This window comes from Lepus europaeus, chromosome 20 (genome assembly GCF_033115175.1).
Source record: "Lepus europaeus isolate LE1 chromosome 20, mLepTim1.pri, whole genome shotgun sequence".
Classification (NCBI taxonomy): domain Eukaryota; kingdom Metazoa; phylum Chordata; class Mammalia; order Lagomorpha; family Leporidae; genus Lepus; species Lepus europaeus.
In genome coordinates, this window is record NC_084846.1 from 22,976,929 (window position 1) to 22,999,185 (window position 22,257).

Below are 22,257 nucleotides of genomic sequence, written 5' to 3' on the forward strand. Positions count from 1 at the left end.
TGTAGATTTTTTTATTCATGTTTCATATTAGTATCTTTGTCACAATTAACTAGCTACACCCAGCTTCCCCTATTTTTCTCCCAAAAAGCCTTTATCCCTCCCATTTGTCTCATCCTCTGGTAATCAATATTCTGTGTGTGATTTTTTTTTAATTGTAGCTCCCACATATAAGAAAGAGCATGTGATATTTGTCTTTCAGTGTTCAGTTTATTTTATTCAACATGATGACCCTCTAGTTCCATCCATTTTGCTGCAAATGACAAGATTTCATTCTTTTATATAGCTGAATAATATATGTTGTCTATGTATATAATACCACATTTTCTTTATCCACTCTTCTGATGATGGATACCTTGATTGGTTTTGGCTACTGTGAATAGTGCTGCTATAAACCTGGTAGAGCAGAAAATTCTTTGATATAATAAGTTAATATTTGGGGGGTTTATAGCAGTGATGGGATTGCTGGATCATATGGCAGATTCATTTCTAGCTTTTAAAGAAATCTGCACACTGTTTTCCACAGTGGCTGCATTAATTTACAATCCCACCAACAGTGTAGAAGAGTTCTCCTTTCTCCACATTCTTGCTAGCATTTGTTCCTCTCCGTCTTTTTGATAATGTCCTTTCTGACAGGGGTCAGGTGGTATTTCATTGTGTTTTTATTTGCATTTCCCTGATCATAGTGATATTAAGCATTTCTTCAAAGTTTTGTTTCCCATTTATTTTTCTCCTTTTGAAAACTGCCTATTCAGATCCTTTGCCCATTTCTCTTTTTTTAAATTTATTTTTTTTAAGGAATACAAATTTCATAAGTACAACTTTAGGGATATAGTTATCCTTCCATCATACTTGCCCTCCCACCCACACTCTCACCTCTCCTCCTCCCTCTCCCCTTGCCAGTCCCATTCTCCATTAAGATTCGTTATCAATTAACTGTACACAGACCAACTCTATACTAAGTAAATATTTCAACAATTTCCATATACATGTGCACACATACACACACACACACAAACCTGAGAACTGGTTTTACAGGTAACTCAGTACAACTCATTGAGGACAGAGGTCCTGCATGGGGAGTTAGTGCACAGTGACTCTTACTGTTAACAATTAATACTCTTATGTATGACATCACTGAACACCTGAAGCTCTTGAAATTTCTTAACTGGTTGGTTGTTTTGTGCTGTTGAGTGTTTTGTGTTCCTGATTTACTATGGATGTTAATGCTTTGTCTGATAACTAGCTAGCAAATATTTTATCACATTCTGTCTCTTCATTCTATTGATTGTTTCCTTTGCTGTACAGAAGCTTCTGAGTTGATAGAATCCCATTTGTCTAGTTTTGCTTTTGTTGCTTGTGCTTTTGGGGTCTTTTCCCAAAAGTCATCACTTATATCAATGTCTTGAAGTGTTTTCCCTGCTTCTAGTGATTTCAAAGTTTCCTACCTTACATTTAGATCTTTTTGATGTTGCTGTCCAGAACATGCATTAGAGAAAGGATAGCCTTTTCAGTAAGTGGTGTTGGAAAATCTGGATATATATATATATCCAGAAGAATGAAATAAAATCCCTAAGTTTCACCATATATATAAAATTAACTCCAGTATAGATTTTAATTTTGCTGTTCTTTAATTTTCTTGCAATTCTTATGTATTATATCCATCTTTCACTTCAGTCATTCCATTGTGTTTTTTATTTACTTTATCTCTTCAGCTTTTGGCTCCTATTTTATAAGGTTAATGTCTTAACATTTAAGGATGCTAAAATATTTTCTAAAATCTCATTTTGGTTCTTATAGTAAATCATGCTCACTAAGTTAAGTAGTATGAATGATATTTCCTTCATAGTTTCCTGTAGTATGTTCTCATAGCTCTTGTTTTTTCACTGCTCACTCATTCTTGAATGTAGAAAAATCTTTCCAGATATTTTGCCAGCAAATGTGTAGTGAATTTTGTTTGGCTTTATTTTTTGCCAACTTACATGCTGGTTGAATCGCCTTCCTGGCACTGTGATTGAATGGTAATATCTAGTCTAATTCCTAGGCTCTACTAGAGTTTCCTAGAGTGTTAGTTAGAAGGTCTATGGTGGAAACTTCTGCCTCCTTGGTTTCAGGCTGAGTGAAACTTTCATGAGGCGATTTACATGAGAAGCAAAAACAAAAGAAAAAAAGGTAAATCTTAGAAAATGTTTCTTTTCTAGGGGCCGGCGCCATGGCTCACTTGGTTAATGCTCTGCCTGCGGCGCCAGCATCCCATATGGGCGACAGTTCTAGTCCCGGTTGCTGCTCTTCCAGTCCAGCTCTCTGCTGTGGCCCGGGAGGGCAGTGGAGGATGGCCCAAGTGCTTGGGCCTCTGCACCCGCATGGGAGACCAGGAGGAAGCACCTGGCTCCTGGCGCTGGATCAGCGCAGCGCTGGCTGTGGTGGCCATTTGGGGGGTGAACCAACGGAAGGAGGACCTTTCTCTCTGTCTCTTTCTCTCACTGTCAATAGCTCTACCTGTCAAATAAAAAGAAAAAAGAAAAGAAAAAAAAAAGAAAATGTTTATTTTCAAGTGAAAAGCATAATTTGCAATTTAAAAAATCATTTTTGGATATTACATCATTTGCCTGTTGTACACATCACAATTCAGACATAATTCAAAGTTGCACTGTTGGGTACTTTTCATTCTGTGTTCCTCTGGAAAACTTTCTAATAAATGTTATTGGTAGTAGGATGTAAAGAGTATGGTAGAAATAGAAAAGACAAGGCAAACTAAGCCTATGGTAGGCTCAAGTTATGGCAAGAAATAGTAACCACAGCAGCTATGGGTACATACAGAAGTGTTAGAAATGACCCTTGGAGCCGGCGCTGTGGTATAGTGGGTAAAGCTGCCCTGCAGTGCCGGCATCCCATATGGGCGCTGGTTTGCATCCCAGCTGCTCCACTTCCAATCCAGCTCTCTGCTATAGCCTGGGAAAGCAGTAGAAGATGGCCCAAGTCCTTGGGCCCCTGCACCCACGTGGGAGACCTGGAAGAAGCTTCTGGCTCCTGGCTTCAGATCGGTGCATCTCCGGCTATTGTGGTCAATTGGGGAGTGAACCAGCAGATGAAAAACCTCTTTCTCTTTCTCTGCCTCTCCTTCTTTCTCTGTGTGACTCTTTCAAGTAAATAAATATATCTTAAAAAAAAAAAAAAGGAAAAACAACTGTTAATATATTATGGTGCGAAGCCAGTATTTGAAAAAAAATAAATAAAATCTTTTTAAAAATAGAAAAAGAGATGACCCTTGCTTCAAAATAGTCCCTTCTATCCATTGTAGTAACTCGACAAGTTGCAAGTCATTCTGTGTTTTCAAAAAATATTTTTTTGAAAATAAATCTTCTCATTACTCCTCATCCCATGATTTTATTTTCATCCTTTACCAGAGGTTTTTTTTTTTTGTTTTTTTTTAAACATATCCTGTAACTCTATTTTCACATCTCACTTCTACTGCTGGGTCATAAGTCAAAGGTAATGAAATGAGGCTGCTGGTAGTTGAAACATGGTGAGCATTTGGTAGTTCTGTGTCTTGCCCAGAGTCTACACCTTTGGCCCTGGAAGAAGTTTAATTAAGTGTTGTTCAGCGAAATATCTCTGTTAGGTGTGAAACTTCAGACAGTTACCAGAAATGTAACATAAAGTTGAATGTTAGAAACTGGGAGTTAGGATCAGTCTAAAGATTCTAGATTCAACTTTCCTCATAGACTAAGCAGACTGAGCCCAATAGTTCTTACTGGATTGAGTGTAAACTTAAAGACATAAATGGATTCTATGTCTAACATATGGCTCAGCACTTTGTAATGAATAAGAGAAGAGAAAGACTTGCCATTCGATGCTGCAAATATAATTATCTCATTTAATAAAATGGAAAATCAGAAACAAAAAATGTGCAGTCCAAGTTTTAAAAAATTTCAAAAAGATTTTTTTTCGTGGAAAACAAATGGCTAGGGTTTAAAATTTAGGTAAAGCTTTTAAGGCTCTTTTGTATATTCTTCCAAGTCCTGCTTTTGACTTTTGTCCCATTGATCAAGAGAAAGATGACTCCATTTACTAAAGTTGCAAGTGGAAACCAGAGTGGCAGACAGAGAGGGTCAGAGAGAAGTACAAATCCATGTGAGTTCAGAGAGAACTGAAGGGTTATTTCTCAATCTGCTAAGTCCTTGTTACTGAGAAATAAAAGGGAGGGAGAGAAAGAGTGAGTGGGAGGGAAGAGGGAGAAAGGAAAAAGGGAGGGTAAAATTTCACCTTGCAGTCTACCTGTTAACACCTCATCGATACATCATTAAGATGAGTCAGTGGAGGCTTGGAGTTCCAAGTTTTATTTATTTCTCCTTGAATTCAAATACTTTTCCAAAAGCTCCTGGACTTTGTATTATAATCTCTACATAACTGGCAATAAATTCCAGCTACCATAACTTGTTTCACAATTTTCTTTTCCTTGGCAGTGAGTTATGGGGAAAATGTTAGGAAAAGAGGGAAAATTACTATGGAAGTGAGCTTGGATATGTCAAGACATGAAATAGAAGAAGTACAGCAACATAGTGAAAAAAATCACCATTCAGAAAGAATGCATTTTAATGAGGCAGATCCTATACTGTTTGTTTTCATATTATTAATAATTACTTTTATTTTATGCAGCAATGAAATTGTATCCTAAAACAGGTAGAATCATTCCTGTTAGGGGATGGCCACTCATAACTCCTCCATGAAGAACCTCAATTGTGAAGAGGTTCACACACCTTTGTAAGCTGAGTGTTATTCTCCCTCCTTGCTTGTCTACTTTGTTCTCTGCCTTCCTTCATGCCTTTCTTCTGATTTCATTAAAAATATTTATTCCCATTGCATTTGTCCATAATGAAAAAAAGAAGGCTCTGTGCAAAATGTTGTGCAGAAATATAAAACTGAGTAAAATAAGTGCCTGCATTGTAGGTACTTGCCAGTGGGAAGCTAAGACATACAAAGTAAAAGTGGAATATTAAATAAGTAAAGTGCAAAACTTGAGTGCAAAGGGATCTTCCAATTGATTCATCAAGGAAGGCTGTGTGATGGAAGTATCTGACCTGATTCTTTAAAAAAAAATATTTATTTATTTATTTGAAAGTCAGAGTTACAGAGAGGCAGAGGCAGAGAGAGAGAGTGAGAGAGCGCGAGAGAGATCTACCATCTGCTGGTTCACTCCCCAGATGGCCACAATGGCTGGAGCTGCGCCGATCCAAAGCCAGGAGCCAGGAGCTTCTTCCAGGTCTCCCACGTGGGTGCAGGGGCCCAAGGACTTGGACCATCTACTGCTTTTCCAGGCCATAGCAGAGAGCTGGATCGGAAGTGGAACAGTCAGGACTCAAACTGGTGCCCATATGGGATGCCAGCACTGCAGGCTGTGGCTTTACTCGCTACGCCACAGCGCCAGCCTCAGACCTGATTCTTAGATTTATTCATTTATTTATTTCGTCCATTCATTCATCAAAACAGTTTTAAGGACCTACTTTATCCAAGCATATTTGACAGTGAAAGTTCAAAAGTAAACAATGCAACTATTGTCTGTACTTTTGTTAGTACCATGCAGTGAAGAAAATGTACAATTGAAAAATCATCCAGCAGCTCCATAACGGTGATAAACACTCCAAAGGAGGCTTACAGGTTGCCATGAGGGCATGGGAGGAAATGACATTAAAATTGAACCTTAAAGAATTAGAAATTGACTGATGAGGACTGGAGTGTGGCACAGGTGGAACAAGTATACACACATAAACATGCATTGAAAGGCCACCACAGGGGCCTGCGCTGTGGCATAGCAGGTAAAGCCACCACCTGCAGTGTCGGCATCCCATATGGGTACCAGTTCGAGTCCCAGCTGCTCCTTTTCCTATCCAGCTCTTTGCTACGGCCTGGGAAAGCAGTAGAAGATGGCCCAAGTCCTTGGCCCCTGCACCCATGTGGGAAACTTGGAAGAAGCTCCTGGTTTTGGATCACCGCAGCTCTGGCTAGTTGTGGCCATCTGGGGAGTGAACCAGCAGATGGAAGACAGCTCTCTCTGCCTCTCCTTCTCTCTCTGTGTAACTCTTTCAAGTAAATAAATAAATCTTTAAAAAAAAAAAAAAAAAGGCCACCACAAGACACACCAAAGACCAGAATTAAAGGAAAGGTTTATTGTGGGTGGGGGGAATCTCAACAGGCTGGAGAGAGAGGGTGGAAGCAGGTCTTGTTGTAGTCTTGGGGGCGGGGCGGGAAGGTGCAGGAAGGGGCGGGGATAGGGAGGTGGAAACAGCGAATCCTGTTAGGGTAGAGGTGGAGCTGACACTTGTGGTTGGGCCGTTTGCTCACCTGACTCCTAGTCAGCCAGGCTGGGTCCTGGAGAGGCGGAACTTAGTGTACAGGGTGGTGGCTGGGCCAGAGCCTAAGATGGCCTTGGGGGCTTGAGGTGGCGCTTTTAGATAAGACGGTAGCCTTTCACTAACACGCGTGTACATCCAAAGGTTGAAGGAGAGTTCAGCAGTGCAGCTGGAACGGTGGGAAAGGGGAGGGCCTGCCGTTCAGCTTATCAGTGAGATCACCGAAGGGTTTAAGCAAAGTGACTTCTGTTGTGTGGCCAGTGGAAAACAGCGAAAGTCAGGTTGCCAGGTAGGAGGCTCCCTCCGGAGTCCAAATCCTAGATAACAGGACCTTGGGTTGTGTATCGTTTTGGGAGTGGAGAAAAAAGCAGACAGGAGTGATTCAAGATCTGTTTTGGAGGCAAAGCAGACGCCCCTGGGGTTCAAAGGGAGGGGTTGTCCAGCAGGCGCTCGCTTTTCTCACAGAAGCGAAGGCAGATCTTAGCGTCCTTGGGAAAAAGAAGCAGGGCTGTGTTCGATGGAAGATCGGGAACTCAAACTCACGTGAACAAAACCGGGAGGTGTCCAAAGGCCTGATTTGGGGTGGGCAGTGGAGTAGGCGGGGTGTCTATGTGTGTGCTGAGGGCAGAGGTCAGAGCTGGGGATGAAGGCGCAGGAGTCCAGGACTTGGGGGTGCGTTTTGAAGCCATTTGAGTCTTAACGAATGGATATTATTTGGCCCAGTAAATGGTATTTTTTCTTAGAGATAATTTTTACCACATGGTTTCAAATACATATGTCATTCTTCTGCATGATTTTAGTACACTCAAGGGAAAATATTTTCCCCTCTTGGGTAACATTCCTCTAACACAATAATGTAAGTCAAAGGGAGAATGAAATGTATTTAATTAAATATTCTTTACAACATAAAATACTGGTACTTATCTGTTCTTGAAAAGATTTTAGGAGTTCTTTCATTTCTTATCATGGATACTCTCCCCCACCCCTACTGAAAATGCACACTGATACTCATTTATTGGCAGGGATTTGATTGGCTAAATAATTTCTTATGTCAGGCAATTTTGTAAGTAACATGTTTTCCCTCGAGGAACTAGGGTTAAGGGTGGAAATCTTTTTTAAAGGAGCCAGAGTTATAATTATCATCTAATTTGCTTCTTTAAAAAGTCCTATTTTATGTTCCCCTAATAATTCATTTCATCAAATTTTTATAAAATCTTTCCCATCATAGAGTTTTACTGAAACATGTACTATCCTAACTCCAATACTTTAAGAGCAGATTTTATTCATTAAGTATCCACATAGACCCTACTAAAGGTATTATAACCGACATTCATTTTTATAAACAAAGACTTCAAATGTTCCCCAATTCTGTAAGATTTGCAGTATCCACACTGTTTATATAATGGTATGCCTTATGAGAAAAACACAAATAAAACATTTTCTGCACAACATTGAAGGAAGTGCTCAACAGAATAGGCAAGGAGTTGGAAAATCCTCTAGTTCATTACAAAGATGGAGTCCTACTCTAAAGTAAGGTTGAAAATTACTCATGAAATAAATTCAGGATTCAGTGATAAAATTAAAACCTTAACTGAATCATCTAAGAACACGTCCTAATGACTGGTGAGATTTCAATATATATATATATATATATATATATATATATATATATTTTTTAATCTGAGGTTGTTGGAAATGTCACCATCTTCATCACTTCACAGATTTATGAAGCCAAGGTATGAATACTGGTCCATTCGTGGGCTCATGTTACGCATCTGCAAATAGGCAGAACTACAAGAGTCTTAAAGCACTTTGGAGAATCTGCTGATGTGTGTGAATTCCTTCTTTGTAAAAGTCTTTTCTGTAGATGAATAGCTTTTTGAAGTGGCCATGTTATTTTCTAATGTGCATCATTTCCTTGTGTCATTCCTTACCCCTGTGCTATGTTTTCTTTGTCCTGAAGGAATTGCCTATGACCCCCTGATGCTGAAACACCAGTGCATTTGTGGCAATGCCACCACCCACCCTGAGCACGCTGGACGAATCCAGAGCATCTGGTCACGGCTGCAAGAAACTGGGCTGCTAAATAAATGTGAGGTAATCCTGAATTGGCTACACTCTTTTACTTACTTAAATAAATCATGTAAAGAGGCCCGTACTCATTTTGGATAGTAGTAGAAAAATGTTAGCCATGTAGCACAAACACCATGATTGATGAGCCATTGTAGACACAAGTAGCATAGAACTTGCCACCTGACTCTGGGTTGGACACACAGTAGGTACTCAATCAATGTTGATGGGCAGAGCAGCTGCCTGATGTGTGTGTTCTATTACTGAGGTACTATTGTTTACACATGACAGCAGGTCTGTTGTTAAATAGGCAACATTTATTGAGTTAATCTTCTGAAAAACCCTTTCCCAAATATTAGTGCTAAATAAGTGTTATTTTTTTTTTTTTGTTATAAGCTACACTTTGAACTCAGATATATGCCACTTTTGCCTCATGGAAATAAACAGATTTTAAAGATCAACTGTCTTTTTACCAAGAAAAGCTACTTCATTTTCTTGAAGTGATTGTTATTCTGTAATTTTTGGTAGACACTTGAATATTTTCGTTTTATCAGCATTTCTTTTGATTCTTTTCTACAGATTCCTGGTGAGTTCCACTTTCATCTAGAAAAATCTGTTTCTTTAGCTTTTCAAATGACAAAAACAAAAGTAGTATCAATTCAGAAAGGCTCATTTTCAAATTGGCAAAATGTATAACTACCAGCAACTGTTCGATTTGGTTGCTGTAAATTTCTATTGTTTCCGAAATTTCAGCAACAATGTGCATTTGAGTCTAAACCATTTTCCAAAGAAAAATATCTCTCCTGCATTGTCTCATATTATTTTGAAATATATTGGTTAAACATATGTCTGAATGAGTCAATCTTATATTCTAGATATGGTCCAGCCTTGGAATTTCCAAATGTCACGTGACAGATACGGTCTCTGTTCTCATGGAGAGACATTTCAACATGTTGCTGTTGGGTTGTTTTATTGTCCTTTACAGATCAATGAAGAACAACCAACAAAGTTCTTAAATGCCCTAAAAAAATTAAATGGGTGATATTTTGACTATAGATACTCCATGAGAAATCTAATACATCGAGACCACATTGAATTCACTATCCTTCAGTAAAACTAAAAGCAGTCATTTGTGAGTACCTTTCAGGGTCATATGCAAATTACCTGTGACTATTTGCATATATACATTCTAAGGCCAAACTTCAAAAAAATGTTGATGCTGTAACTGTTTATGTAGTGGGTATGGATTGACAACATGTCTTTGGAAACTTAACTACAGTACATTATTTTTAACAACCCCAAGTGTTGTCAATAAAACTCTTATTCCAATTCAATTCAGTATAAGATGAACTTAAAATATTTTGGCTGAAATAAAAATGCTGCAGCAGATAGAATGCTCCTAAAGTTTGAATGCACTGCCCGTATTAGGTAATGTGAGTGACATCAAGCTGGTCTTTTATCCCTGCAAGCTGGTAAAAATAATTGACCTTGGAAGATGCAAATTTCTAAGGATAATTTTCCCTATAGGTTTTCTCTTTCAAAGGTGAATAGTGCATTCCATTGTACAACAGAACTAAATTGGCTCTTTATTTTTACATGAAATCGTTGATAATGGCTGATGGATCTTTCAACAATTGAGCTTGAGAATGAATACGCCAGAGCACTGTGTGTGGATTGGGACTCTGAAGTTTTATTATAGGTTTATGATGGAATTATCCAACGTGTTTTATACTTAAAGCTCTGCTTTTCATTACATATATCCTTTACCTAGAATCCCTGAAAGTGAAGGAAAATGAGCTAGATTTATTTCTCTGATGTTTTCCTGAGAGAAAGTCTATTATTCATCTTTTTGCCAATGGCATCCATATTTTATGGCAGAAGGTTTTCATAGTCTTTGGTTAATTTTAGAGTTATCTTTCAGGCTTTCATGTTTTTGATAATGCAATTTGGAGGCCAAATCATTCTCTTTTATACACAGTCCCATATGGAGCACATAAAGTAGACCAGCAAGGAGAATTATTTGTGATAGACTGGTCTTAATGGACAAAATGCATTTATTCATGTGAGCATTCCTGTCTCACCTTTGCACCTGCTCTGGATGCTTTCCTGGTTGGCGGGTCTTCTGTCCTCTGCTTGCATTTTCTCACGTGCAGTTCTTTGTCATAGCCCGCAGCAACTGGCCTGGTCCCAGCCACTCCAATTGGCAATGGCTTATCACAGCGTTTAAAGCCAGTGTTAGGCAGTGCTATTCCTAAAAGCTATCCTGCGAAGAACTCATTATGAAAGGAACAGAGTGCAGAAATAAATGGAATGTGGTACGATTCATGCTGTTTTTAAAGGTTTAAGGTCTATCATCATCCCTTTCTGGTCAGTCTTCTTTTTCTCAGTTTCTCATCCATGACATCATTTTATTCCTGTATTATCTGAAGCAATACAATTCAATTTAAATAGCACATCTCATGTGTAGCAAACCCATGGTGAAATGTCAGAAACACTGCAGAGTTGAGGCAAGAGAGAGGATAGCCCCAACCCAATAGAATTAAACAGAGTCTCCCTGGTAACAGTTCCTCACAAAATTAACAGGTAATACACTTGAGAGTTCAGCCTAGCAGATTTGCACAAATGTCCAATTCAGAACTTCACAATAGTACAAGAGAACCCGTTTTTTCTAACATAGTTAGCAGCTCACCAGATGCTTGCTTAGGTGTAGAAATTGTTACCCTAATGCATTTATTTGCTTCCACATTATCAAATCTTCTGCATCATCAAAGAAATTGCTGCTCCTCTGACTTCCTCTGTTATTTTTTAAGATGCTATCTATCCTAAACCTCAAACATGAAATGGTATTTCTAAAACACTAAAAATCTACTTACTACAAAACATCTAGGAATTGAATGTCCCTCTGCCTGTGTGTGAATGACCTTGGGACTATTCAAAATTGAATTTTAGAAATCAGTAACTTAACAAATGTTACTCTTTTTTTCTAGAGATTTTTAGTTGTAGATAAGATAAAACATATCCCAAAGTGAAAGGATGTTTTCATGACTTCTTTTCTTTTCTTGTTTATTTTTGCCAGAAGAGAAGGGGAGGAAATAAAAAGAGAACACAGTGAGATCATTTCAAGTCAGTGTAACCCACTCAAAAAGAGTAGACTGTACACTGTAGCGTTGTCCCCAGCCAATTCCTTTACTGAACACAATAGAAACAATTGTTAGTGTGTTCTTTCTGCGTTTCCTTTGAAAGTTTTGATTTGAGAAGTTCATTCTATATACAAAGTTTTTAATATATCATCAAACCCTCTTGTAAGGATGCTGAACCTTCTAGCTCATGCCAAATTATTTGGGAAATTTCTATATCATACCAAATTATTTTGAAAATGTCAATGCTGTAAAAAAAATCTTCTAGGTATCAGAGTTGTTGAAGAAGCATGAAAGAGTCACATCCTAAGAGGCATGATCTTGTGGAGCTCCTGCTCTGTGTGGGTGGTGGGCGCTTAGGTGAGCTGAAAGGGCAAGAAACTTCTATCCTCAAAGGCTTTCTGGTGAGTGTTTCTTAGACATCTCAAGGAATCAAGGGCAATGACAGTTTGTGTCAGCTGGAGTTCACTGATTGACTCCAAGAGGGGAAGTTGGATCCTGGCTTGGGTGTGAATGCCTTACTTACTAAGACTCCCCAAAGACTTAAATCTCCAAGGTTGCTCCTTCTAAATTGACAAGGACCGGTATCAGAAGTTGGGCTCAAACACCCTTGCCTGCTGATGGCTAATGTAGGTTCCACTTGCTGGGGCCTCAGGGATTTGAGTAGCAGGCCTGGTGTCTAGGCTGTCATTGTGTCCTAAGCAGGAAGGACAATTTTCTGTTCTGGTGGTGGTTAATAAGGACCCAAGTCAATTGTTTCCAAAGCATGAAATGTGTTCAGTTTCGCAGAACAGGGTGTAATGGAATAGGAGTGGATGCATTCAAGCTGGGTCAGTGCATCATTTCTCATACCCAGATAGAAATCCACTGTCTTTGGATGCCATTTTCTCACCTGGTTAGAATCTACCTGTGCTTCCAGAGATGAAAATTTCCATTGTTAGCATATAGCAGAATCACCTGGGTGGATGCTAAACCACAGCTTTTCTGAGATTCAACTCTAGAGTTTCTAATTCAGGAAATCTGGACTGAGGTCCATGAATTTGAATTGCTAGCAGGTATACAGGTGATCCTGATAGTGCTGATCTGGGCAGGAACACCTTGAGAGCAGTGATCTATCTGTTCAACAGTATTTATCAATCCTTTCCCAGGCACCTCTGTTAGGAGACAGAATGCTAAATAGAAAAGATACATCCTGTGTCCTCAGAGAGATTGATATCTGGTGGCATCAGCAGATGTTAATTGAATGATCATACAAATGAATGTGTAATTATACTCTGTAGCGGTTTTGAGTCTGTAGTTTTATGTTACTTTGATTTTGAAGACTCTTAAGTGATTGGACTTGGGGAAGAAAAAACGTGAGAGAGTCCAATCAGCTGCCTCCAGATTCTTGAAAGCAGGAAAGGAACCATATGAGCAAGAGCTTGAGGAGCAGCTGATGCCACACAGGTCTCGGCCTTACTTTGAATAACTTGCCTCATTCTGTCTTTATTTAGGTTCCTTTGTGTAGTGGAGTTATTATTTCACTGGGACAAAAGATAAAGGGGGTCTCAGTTTTGCTGGGAAACACAAGAGACATCTTTCCTTCGCCAGCAGAGCAGCCGATTCTTAGAATGAATGGAATATCAATGAAATGATGGGAAAGATGGTATTTAAAAAATGTTAGAAAAAGCCCTTCATTCCAAAGCAGTAAACTGATCCAAAGAGCAAACTTCAGTATTATATCCATTTGTTTGGCAGCATAGCAAATTAATCTAAATGGATTCCTTCAAAGGTGATTGTTCAACATTAGATTTGACCTCAGTTCTGCCATTAATGATTGCTGTCCTTTTTTCAAACCATTTAACATTCTTGATCTTTGATTTTCCCCAGGTATAGATAAGGGGTTGGGGCAGGGGTTTTGCCAGGTGTCTCCCAACTATAGCACTGTATGAAAGTAGAATGCCTACCAAGTTCATTTAGCACAAGGCACTCCCTTTGGTTAAGAGTAAACTCGATTTTTAGAATGTTTGAGGAAACACAATTAGTTTGCAAAATATTCAAAACAAATGTAGACTTTCATGTATCATGAGTGCAGATTCTCTGGGCTTACTCTTCCTGATTGGCAGCCGGGAAAAATATCACTCCTTATTCTATTACAGTGGTTCTGTGGGTTAACTTCTTTTGGCATGACGTGGCACCCTTTTTAAAAAGTTGAGGTGGTTAGTAGTCTTTCATGCCAATGCTGCTTAATTTTTTCCCCTATTGGAGGTTTCCTACTTTAGTGATTCTATTGAGAGGAAAATGCAAAACCAGCAACTTTCTTGTCACCATGAGAAATGGATCCACCGGGCCGGTTGGTGCTCTCTTCAGATAGAAGCTCTGGGATTAGGTTGCTGAGTTTATAACGTGTGTGTGTGTGCGTGTGTGTGTGCGTGCACGCTTCTGGAGCAAAGAATGTGTTCTTCTGTGCTCAATGAGTTAGCAGAGAATGACCCATCATCTGTGAGAAATGCACTTGCAGTTGTTTTCCCAGAAGTGCTCCTACTCCCAGCCCCACCAAGCCACCCACAGACATTTGCTTGCTCTCACATTTGTTTGGAGAATAATCACATTTTAGCATGCTTTGGTTGGATTGCACGTTATGTGGAATTTGCATTGCCTCTTTGTGACTAACATTAAATAACTTTGCTTTACTTAATTCATGAGTAGAAACTGTTAAGCAGCACACTGTGCTGAAATGCTTAACTCTTTTATTCAAGTGCCAACACAAAGTAATTACAGAACAATCCTGGGACAGTAAAGCACGCTACTGTTGCCCCCTCTGGGAATTCTCCCCAGTTCCACTGAGAAAAGTGCAGATCAAGTTCAGTGTGAGACCTGCAGATGCCAAGGGCTCAGGGTCTGGGTCTCCCACAGACTTTCTTGCACACGCAGTTGACTTAAAACACCTTTAGATAAAACTAAATGAGGAAATACATTACTCTGGAGAAACACTTTGGGAACACAGTTTTCTGACATCAAGACCACAAAAACACTGAACACTGTAAGTTAATGGAAATCCAATTAAACATTTGTTTTATAGAGTAGCCGAACTAGATGGCAGCACATAACAGCTCACTGTTTAGTTTGAAAAAAAAAAAAAAAAAAAACTATAGGTCTGTGTTTAAGTACAAAGCACTAAGAAACTCAAAACAAGGAGTCCTGGGAATTGTCCCTAAAGGATCTGATGGTCTTGGGAAGTGGTTGCCAGTGATCTGATGTGATGAATAAGCCAGGGTACATTGTAGCATTGCCCCAAGAGTCATTTGTTTGCCAAAGTAGAGTGGACCCAGGCAGATACATGCATGCAAAAGTAACTGTGCAGCTTATAATGAGAATTAAGATGATTTGGAATTTTTTTTCCAGATTTCCTTATTTATCTGGAAGGCAGAGATACAGAGAGAGAAGGAGAAAGAAAGAAAGTAGGGGAGAGAGGGAGAGATTTTTCATCACTGATCCACTCCCCAAATGGACACAGTAGCCAGGACTGGGCCAGGCTGAAACTAGGAGCCAGGAGCTTCTTCCAGGTCTCCCACATGGGTGCAGGGGCCCAAGTACTTGGATCATCTTTCACTGCTTTCTCAGACCCATTAGCAGGGAGCTGAATTGAAAGTGGAGTGGCTAGGACTTGAACCAGAGCCATATGGGATGCCACAGCACCAACCCGATGATTTGGAATTTAAAAAAAAAAAGTGCCAAAAAGGAAGATTTACTGGGAAAACAACCAAGAAAAGGGAAAAAGAGATTGCCAAAAAGGAATACAGAAGTTTTAAAACAGCAGCATGAAAGTTTGTTAATAAAAAGTAGTATTTTTTTAGCCCTGTGAAAATGGCATTGTTTGAGTAATATAAAATATTTATTGAAATTTTATTTCTTGCATGATTACTGTAAGAAGGCATTACTTCACATCAAAGCCTTATAATGTTTATTTATAATTTTAAAAATTACACTACAGGAGATTCACTTGCATAAAATTATGAAAATAGAGCACTTAAAGGAGGAAATACATTTTTTTCTTGATTTCTGATGAGCATAGTGATTTGGAAAAGGTGAACTAAAACTTTAAAGATGTTTAGTGTGGGCTGGCATTGTGGTGCGCTGGGTAGAGCTGCTACTTTGGATGCCGGCATCCCATAAGGGCACTGGTTCATCTCCCACTTGCTTCACTTCCAATCCAACTCCCTGCTAATTGCCTGGGAAAACAACAGAAGATGACCCAAGAATTTGGGGTTCTGCCACCCACATGGGAGACCTGGATGACGCTCCTGGCTCCTGGCTATGGCCCCGCCCAGCCCTGGCCATTGTAGCCATTTGGGGAATGAACCACCTGATGGAAGATCGCTCCCCTTTTCTCCTACTCTATCTGTAACTGTACCTTTTAAATAAATAAATAAATAAATAACTCTTTTTTTAAAAAAAAATTAGTACCTACATGTATTACCATCTCAGAACTCTGTTTTTGAATAAGACTTATGAAAGTTCTAAAGTGCTTTAGAAATTTCTCTGTGCTCTGAAATATTTTAAAATAAATAGCAATAACCAAATCACACAAAATTCATTAGACATGTTGAAGACAAAATAGACCTTTAAACTTACCAAGGTGCTTTAACTAGTCCATAGACCCTGGAACTCCATCTTTGTCTCCCATGTGGATGGCATGGTCCTGAGGACTTTGGGCCATCCTCTGCTGCCTCCCAGGGTGCACATGATCAGGAAGCTGGAATTGGGAGCAGAGATGGGACTCAAACCCAGGTATGCTGGATATGGGGCACAGTGTCCTAACCAGTAGGACAAATGTCCACCCCAAGTGTCACTATCTTAAATCAGCTTATGAACAGGAAAAATGGGCACCCTGTCAAACATGTGAGTCTTGACGTACGTCTCCCATTAGAATCCACTGTGTGGTTTTAAGGATCTGAATGCCCAGGCTTTGCCCAGACCAAGTTAATCACAAGCTGTGTAGGCAGGACTCAGGCAACAACACCTCTTAAGGGACATCTCAGCTGATTCCAAGGTATAACCAATGTTAAGAACCTCTGCAACAGAACCCGAACTTCTCAACATGAGCTTAAAGAAGTAGAGACAAGTAGGCAGGCAGATCAAATAGGTGGAGATAAGAGAGTAAGAGAAGCAAGCATTGACCTAAGAAGCTAAAGTAGCATAAATCAGGAGGGCCATAGGTGAAAAAAATATTTTAAAACTGGGGAAAGTGTTCACCACTTTGCAGCTGTCACAGGATGGGAATATGAGCTCTGAAAACTACTCTTATTTTTCAATTATAATTACATTTGCAAGAAAGGGACCTCCAGGGGGTAGCTTGACTGCTTGTAAAAAGCTTCATAGTCAGGTCTCCTCATTGAAATTATTTCATTTCCTTGCTTAAGAAGATCCATCAAATGAAAGCATATTTTGTTGAGTTTTTATGTGTGTTAGGTTAATCCACGTCAAATCTTACCATTTTTGGGCTAAAAGAGAACTTCAAAATAATTTAGTCAATCCTCATTAGGTTTGTAGGTGAATAAAGAAAGGCCCATAGAGATGGGTCCCTGCTGGCTCTGGGTGCCTTAAGGACAGGTGAGCATGCACTGGAACTCAGGGCTCTCAACTTGCAATTTGTCTTCTGTGGCCCACTGAAGCCTGCAAGCCTGCCTCTTCTTAAAATTCCCTTTTCTTCATGAGAAAAATCTCTGAAGAGAACAGGTTATGATATGCTGAGGGATATCTAGAAAGAAATGATAACAGTTATGGGGGGCAGAGTTTAAAACCACCTTCTATGTAACATTCAGGGAAGCCATTGGTTGGAACATTTGAAAACTACAGGAGTTATGTTTGGGAATTAGCAATGAGACTGCATTTTTATTTTTGTTGATAAGAGAAAAGTGTGTTAAATATAATCTACAGACCATAAGTTGAGTCATTGAATTATGGTATTTGTGGCACAGGGTCATTTTAATAGTAAGAACTCATTTATAATTTTTTCTTAACTCTAAAAGGCTTCAGCCCTGTGGATCTTCAAGAAAGAAATAAAAGAATATCCCTATATTTAGAAACAATGGATGAAATATTGTCAGAAAATGAGATATTTCAGTAGAAATTCTTGCCTAATATGTCACCACTTTGAACATGATTAAAGAAAATGGAGTCTCTCCCAGTGCAGGCAGGTACTTTGACTTGTCCAATTTAAGTTGGACATTTTCTCTTAGTTTGGAACTGCCACAAAATGCGCCCTTTCATGTCCTCAATAATACCCAACCAATGCAATCCATCTGTTCTGCTAAATTATTTCTAGTTCCCTAACCAAAGGCACTGCTTTTTCATGCATTTTATCATGATTTTATGCCCTTTATTATATTTTACAAAAGGTTCTGATTCCTCCAGGGCCAATGAGAACTGATTAGGACACTGGCTTCGATCCAGGCTTTGAACACAGGAGGGAAGGAATAGAACTGTTTCCTTTTTTCCCCTGCTCTTTGGCGGAAAAAAAAAAAAATAACCATGAATCTATACCGTGTGTGTGCTCTGTGTGTGGGTGGGTGTGGGCAGACTACATTTTATCCTGTCACAGTATGACTTTGTAGATTGTGTTCAGAACATTCTTTCTATACTCCAGTTGCATTAATGGGCTTTCTTTAAGAAATTCTCTTTCTTTAGGAAAGGGCCATGGTACACTGTTGGGACTGAATGATATGGTCCTTTTGAATGATCTGACTCAAACTTCCTGAGTGTGGAGCCTTCTGGGCTCTGATCTAAAGACACTCCTATTCCTAAGCAGAATGATCTTCAGGGAGCATCAGCCCTTCTTCCACTTTCTGGAAAGAAACCGATTGGGTGCAAATCACAGAAAATGATCACGTTGCAATGGACATAGCCTTACCACAGAGACTTTCTTTAGGAATATGAAACAAGAGTGATGGGCTTTCTTTCTCGGGCCTGTGGCAGTTAGGTGGAAAAGACTTGCATTCAAATCTCAAGTGAGAAACCCCCAAGTCAGCACAATTCTTTGTATGCATTGAATGTGAGTTGTCCCCAAATGCCCCAAATTCTTAAAAATCTTCTTAGTCAGAATATCATAAATGACTTGACACAGACATTCTGCAGCCTAACTATCTCTGAGAACGGAAATCAGTGTCTCAAGATTATCACAGCACTTTATCCTATTTTGTGACTCATTATACTCCTGACCTTTGACACAAGAGAGAATCTTGAGAAAGGAATGGATGAATAAAGGGCATGCAGGAAATAGAAAATACAGGGTGGGATTAGATGAAAATCTCTCTGCTGAAGCATAACCGAGTAAAATACTCAATGAGCGAAAGGAACTGTTGGAGATGCCAACATGCAAGAAGATGTTGCATGTGACAAGTTGAAGGCATCTGATGAACATCATGCAAAACAGAACTACTGGGGGTCCTACGTGTTGAGAAATTAAAAAGATCGCTGTTGTTTCAGCATTTTTCCTCCATCATCCACTAAGTCCCCATAGCAGTGTCTGTGTGAGATCCGAATCTCAAAACCTGCTGCCCTAGGTGTCTTTCTCCAGGTAGAAACTTTGTTCTTACTGATTTGGTTTCCAACGCCATCTCTCTGTGGAAATCGTGGCTATGTGTTTGTGGGATTTACCCTTGGGAAGCCATGGAGGCAGGAGGATGTTGAGTGTTGCCTTGTATTAAGTGCAAGTATTTTTTAAAGAAATGTTTATTATTGTAATAAAAAGAGCTTGTGTAAAATACTTTGCCAAGAGCTAAAAGGAAGTAGTAGGAGAAGGGAAGAAAAGAGAAACCAAAGTGAAGATGTACAATCTGTGGGCGCTGGAGTATCAACTCAGAGGGAGTACTCAAAATGAATAAATGCAACATGGGCTGGACCAGATGCTCTGTCCTTGCTTCCAGATGACTGATATCTCCCTAGGGGACGACTGCAATTCAGCAGGAGTCCTCTTATAATTTACCAGACCTTGAGCCCCTGTCAAATACGGGGACTCTTGTTAGCAGATTATTTTTCAAATGTGGGATTGAGTATTCAGTTGAAATGCCGGTGAGGTTAGAAGAGAATGAGAAAAGGAGTTGTGACAAGCATGGAGCGTATGCAATGTAAATTTCTCTGACTAGTGTAAAGGAACATAGATTTGTTTTTCCCCTTAATGGTATTGGATGTTATAGAAGGGGCAAAAATTTAATTTAGAGCTCAAAAGAAAAACTTTAGAGAAAAAGACAAAAATTGGTGAAGATCTATGGTGATTATCAAAACGGGGGTCTGGCGTTTGGCAATGATCTTGACATTGTCTAAGACATGAACGTCTTACTGCCTGCCCGTCTCAGCTGTCAGTGGCTGTGGACCCCAGTGCACGATGTCTCTCACTGCTTCTGCGTGGCTGATGTCAGTGGATATGGGCTTATGAGCTCCATAGAGAGGAGAGCTGGAAGCCCTGCTCTTTCATAGTGTTCATTATTGCTCCAGACAGGGACTGGTTGTCACAATCTGTTTTCCAGCACTGAGCTCATTCTAGTTTTAGATGACTCAAACCATGGGCTCACCATGACTTATCATGGGGGTTTTTCACCTGCTAAAATCTCACAGCTTAATATCGACTTTGAATTTTCTCTTGCTCATTTATCTCTTTCCCTGTCATTTTACTTCTTGCTGCTTTGATCTTCCATAAACTTTCCCATATTTGATAGTTAATGGTTAGGTCACCTCATTCAATAAGATCTTTATTGATCAGAGTACTGGCTGACCAGGGGCCATCATATTTGCCTTTATCTTCAAAATTAGAATCCTCATCTTATTTATCTGGGAATAAACTCTCTAGAGCATATTTTAATTGTCCTAGACATGTAAGCTGTGTTGCACGAGGCTGAATGATAGAATGAAACCAGGGAACCACAATGCTCTGGCCCTGAAGAAAATGCCCTAGGAGTTTGTTTATCGAGCACACAAGGGTAGCCTTAAGAAGATTCTGCTCTATCTCACTCCCTTCTTATTGCCCCAGTAGCTCCCCACCAGTGCTCCCTCCCTGTGACCTGATCATTTATCTTCAGTGACAGGCACAGCTCTGCCTCCTGTCCAGTGTTCCCAGTCCTCCCTGTTAGGAAACCTCACGTCGATGCTCACTGGAAGCAGCAGCAGCACCTGAAATGAGGGAGGTGGATATGGGGCAGTCCTGATGCAGAGAGAGGGGTGGTGTCACCTGCTGTTTCCCAGCCGGTTGATCTGATCATTGCCTGGTTGGGAAGGTGGGAGGACTCAGCCCTTGTACAGGCTCTCTTCGAATTTCACTGTAGGTCTTTGCATTTTATTGCCTTACCACTGCCTTGTGGTGGAGTATATTTTAAGTGGAATATTAATACTGTCTGTATAATTTTAGGAAGCACGGCAATTGCTGAAAGTTGGAGTTAATTAACTTCACTAGCACGATGTTTGTCAGGCTCACAGATGTGCCAGCTGCGGAATGCAGTCAGCATGCAGTCAACAGAATGCTCTGCCTGCTGGCTCACTGAGGTTTAACTGAATGTGAATTTCAGTCTGTGCTGAAGGACCATTCTTTGTCAGATGGAGTAGAAAATCCCCACCTAGCCTGAGTGTAAGCCATTCACTGAGTCTAAAGTGGCTCAGACCGGCTCTGTGTAAACAGCAGTTTTGGCTTCTGTGTAATTTCCAATGTCTTGTAGAAGGACACTTTGAAAAAACCTGTTAGAAATGAAATACCGCAAAAATTAAATATAAATTGAATACCTACAAGATCTCATTAGACTCAAAAGACATTAAAAAACTATCCAGTTGCCATAAAATTTCTAAATATTTATTCTGTGTTTCCGTACTGACCTCATCATAGGCCATGGATCACAAACTGTTATCCGTCCCATGGGGCACACACACATGATGTGATCAGCTCACAATTCTTCGTGATAATCACATATGTTCAAATGTTATGGTATTTATTTATGTCCTTCGAGAGACAACAAGGAATTTATTCCAAGAACCTTTTCAGGTGAATGTAAATTAAGTTACTAATAAATTCACTTCTTAGGCAAACAGTAATCCCTGTTTGTTTTTAAGCACTTTTACAAATAAACAGAGAAAGAGGCTATCTATCATTTCTTTGTTATAGACTTCCTTTTTGTGCCCAAGGAGAATATGGTTTATGTCAATTGTCCATTCAGGCAGAAGCAAGCCATTGGAACCTTGCATATGATCATTTTTCAAGGATTATGATGGCAGTGTGCTCAGCAAATTAGTGTCCCATTCCTGCGTGGTGAAACTCAGACCATTATCAGTCATCTTCAATGTGCCTCGGTCTCATTTGCTTCTCCATGTTGTCAGTGGAGCACTGCAAACTTCTGCTGTTTTCTTTCAGCGCATCCAAGGCCGGAAAGCCAGCCTGGAGGAAATACAGCTTGTGCATTCCGAACACCATTCGCTGTTATATGGCACCAACCCCCTGGATGGACAGAAGCTGGACCCCAGGATCCTGCTAGGTCTGTATGGGCATCTGTTCGCCTGAGCACAGCACATTCCAGCACTATCATCATTCAACACACTTGGCAAGCAGAGTGGCAAAAACAGTTTTTGCAACAGTATTGCTCTGTGTTAAGGAGTCTTTTACAATAGAAGCCAATGCATATTAGAAATCCTGCATGAGAAATAGACACTGCACGTTTCCTGATGTTTACTCTTTGTTCCTCTTT

At 39.8% G+C, this 22,257-nt stretch overlaps 1 protein-coding gene across 1 annotated transcript in view; it reads left to right on the forward strand.

The window, feature by feature from the left end:
• Positions 1–22,257, forward strand: part of HDAC9 (histone deacetylase 9) — a 528,728-nt gene that overhangs the window by 266,781 nt on the left and 239,690 nt on the right. The window contains exons 15-16 of the mRNA XM_062178443.1: positions 8,311–8,444; positions 21,927–22,047. Coding sequence (XP_062034427.1) covers positions 8,311–8,444; positions 21,927–22,047 — 255 coding nt within the window. The remainder of the gene's footprint in view (positions 1–8,310; positions 8,445–21,926; positions 22,048–22,257) is intronic.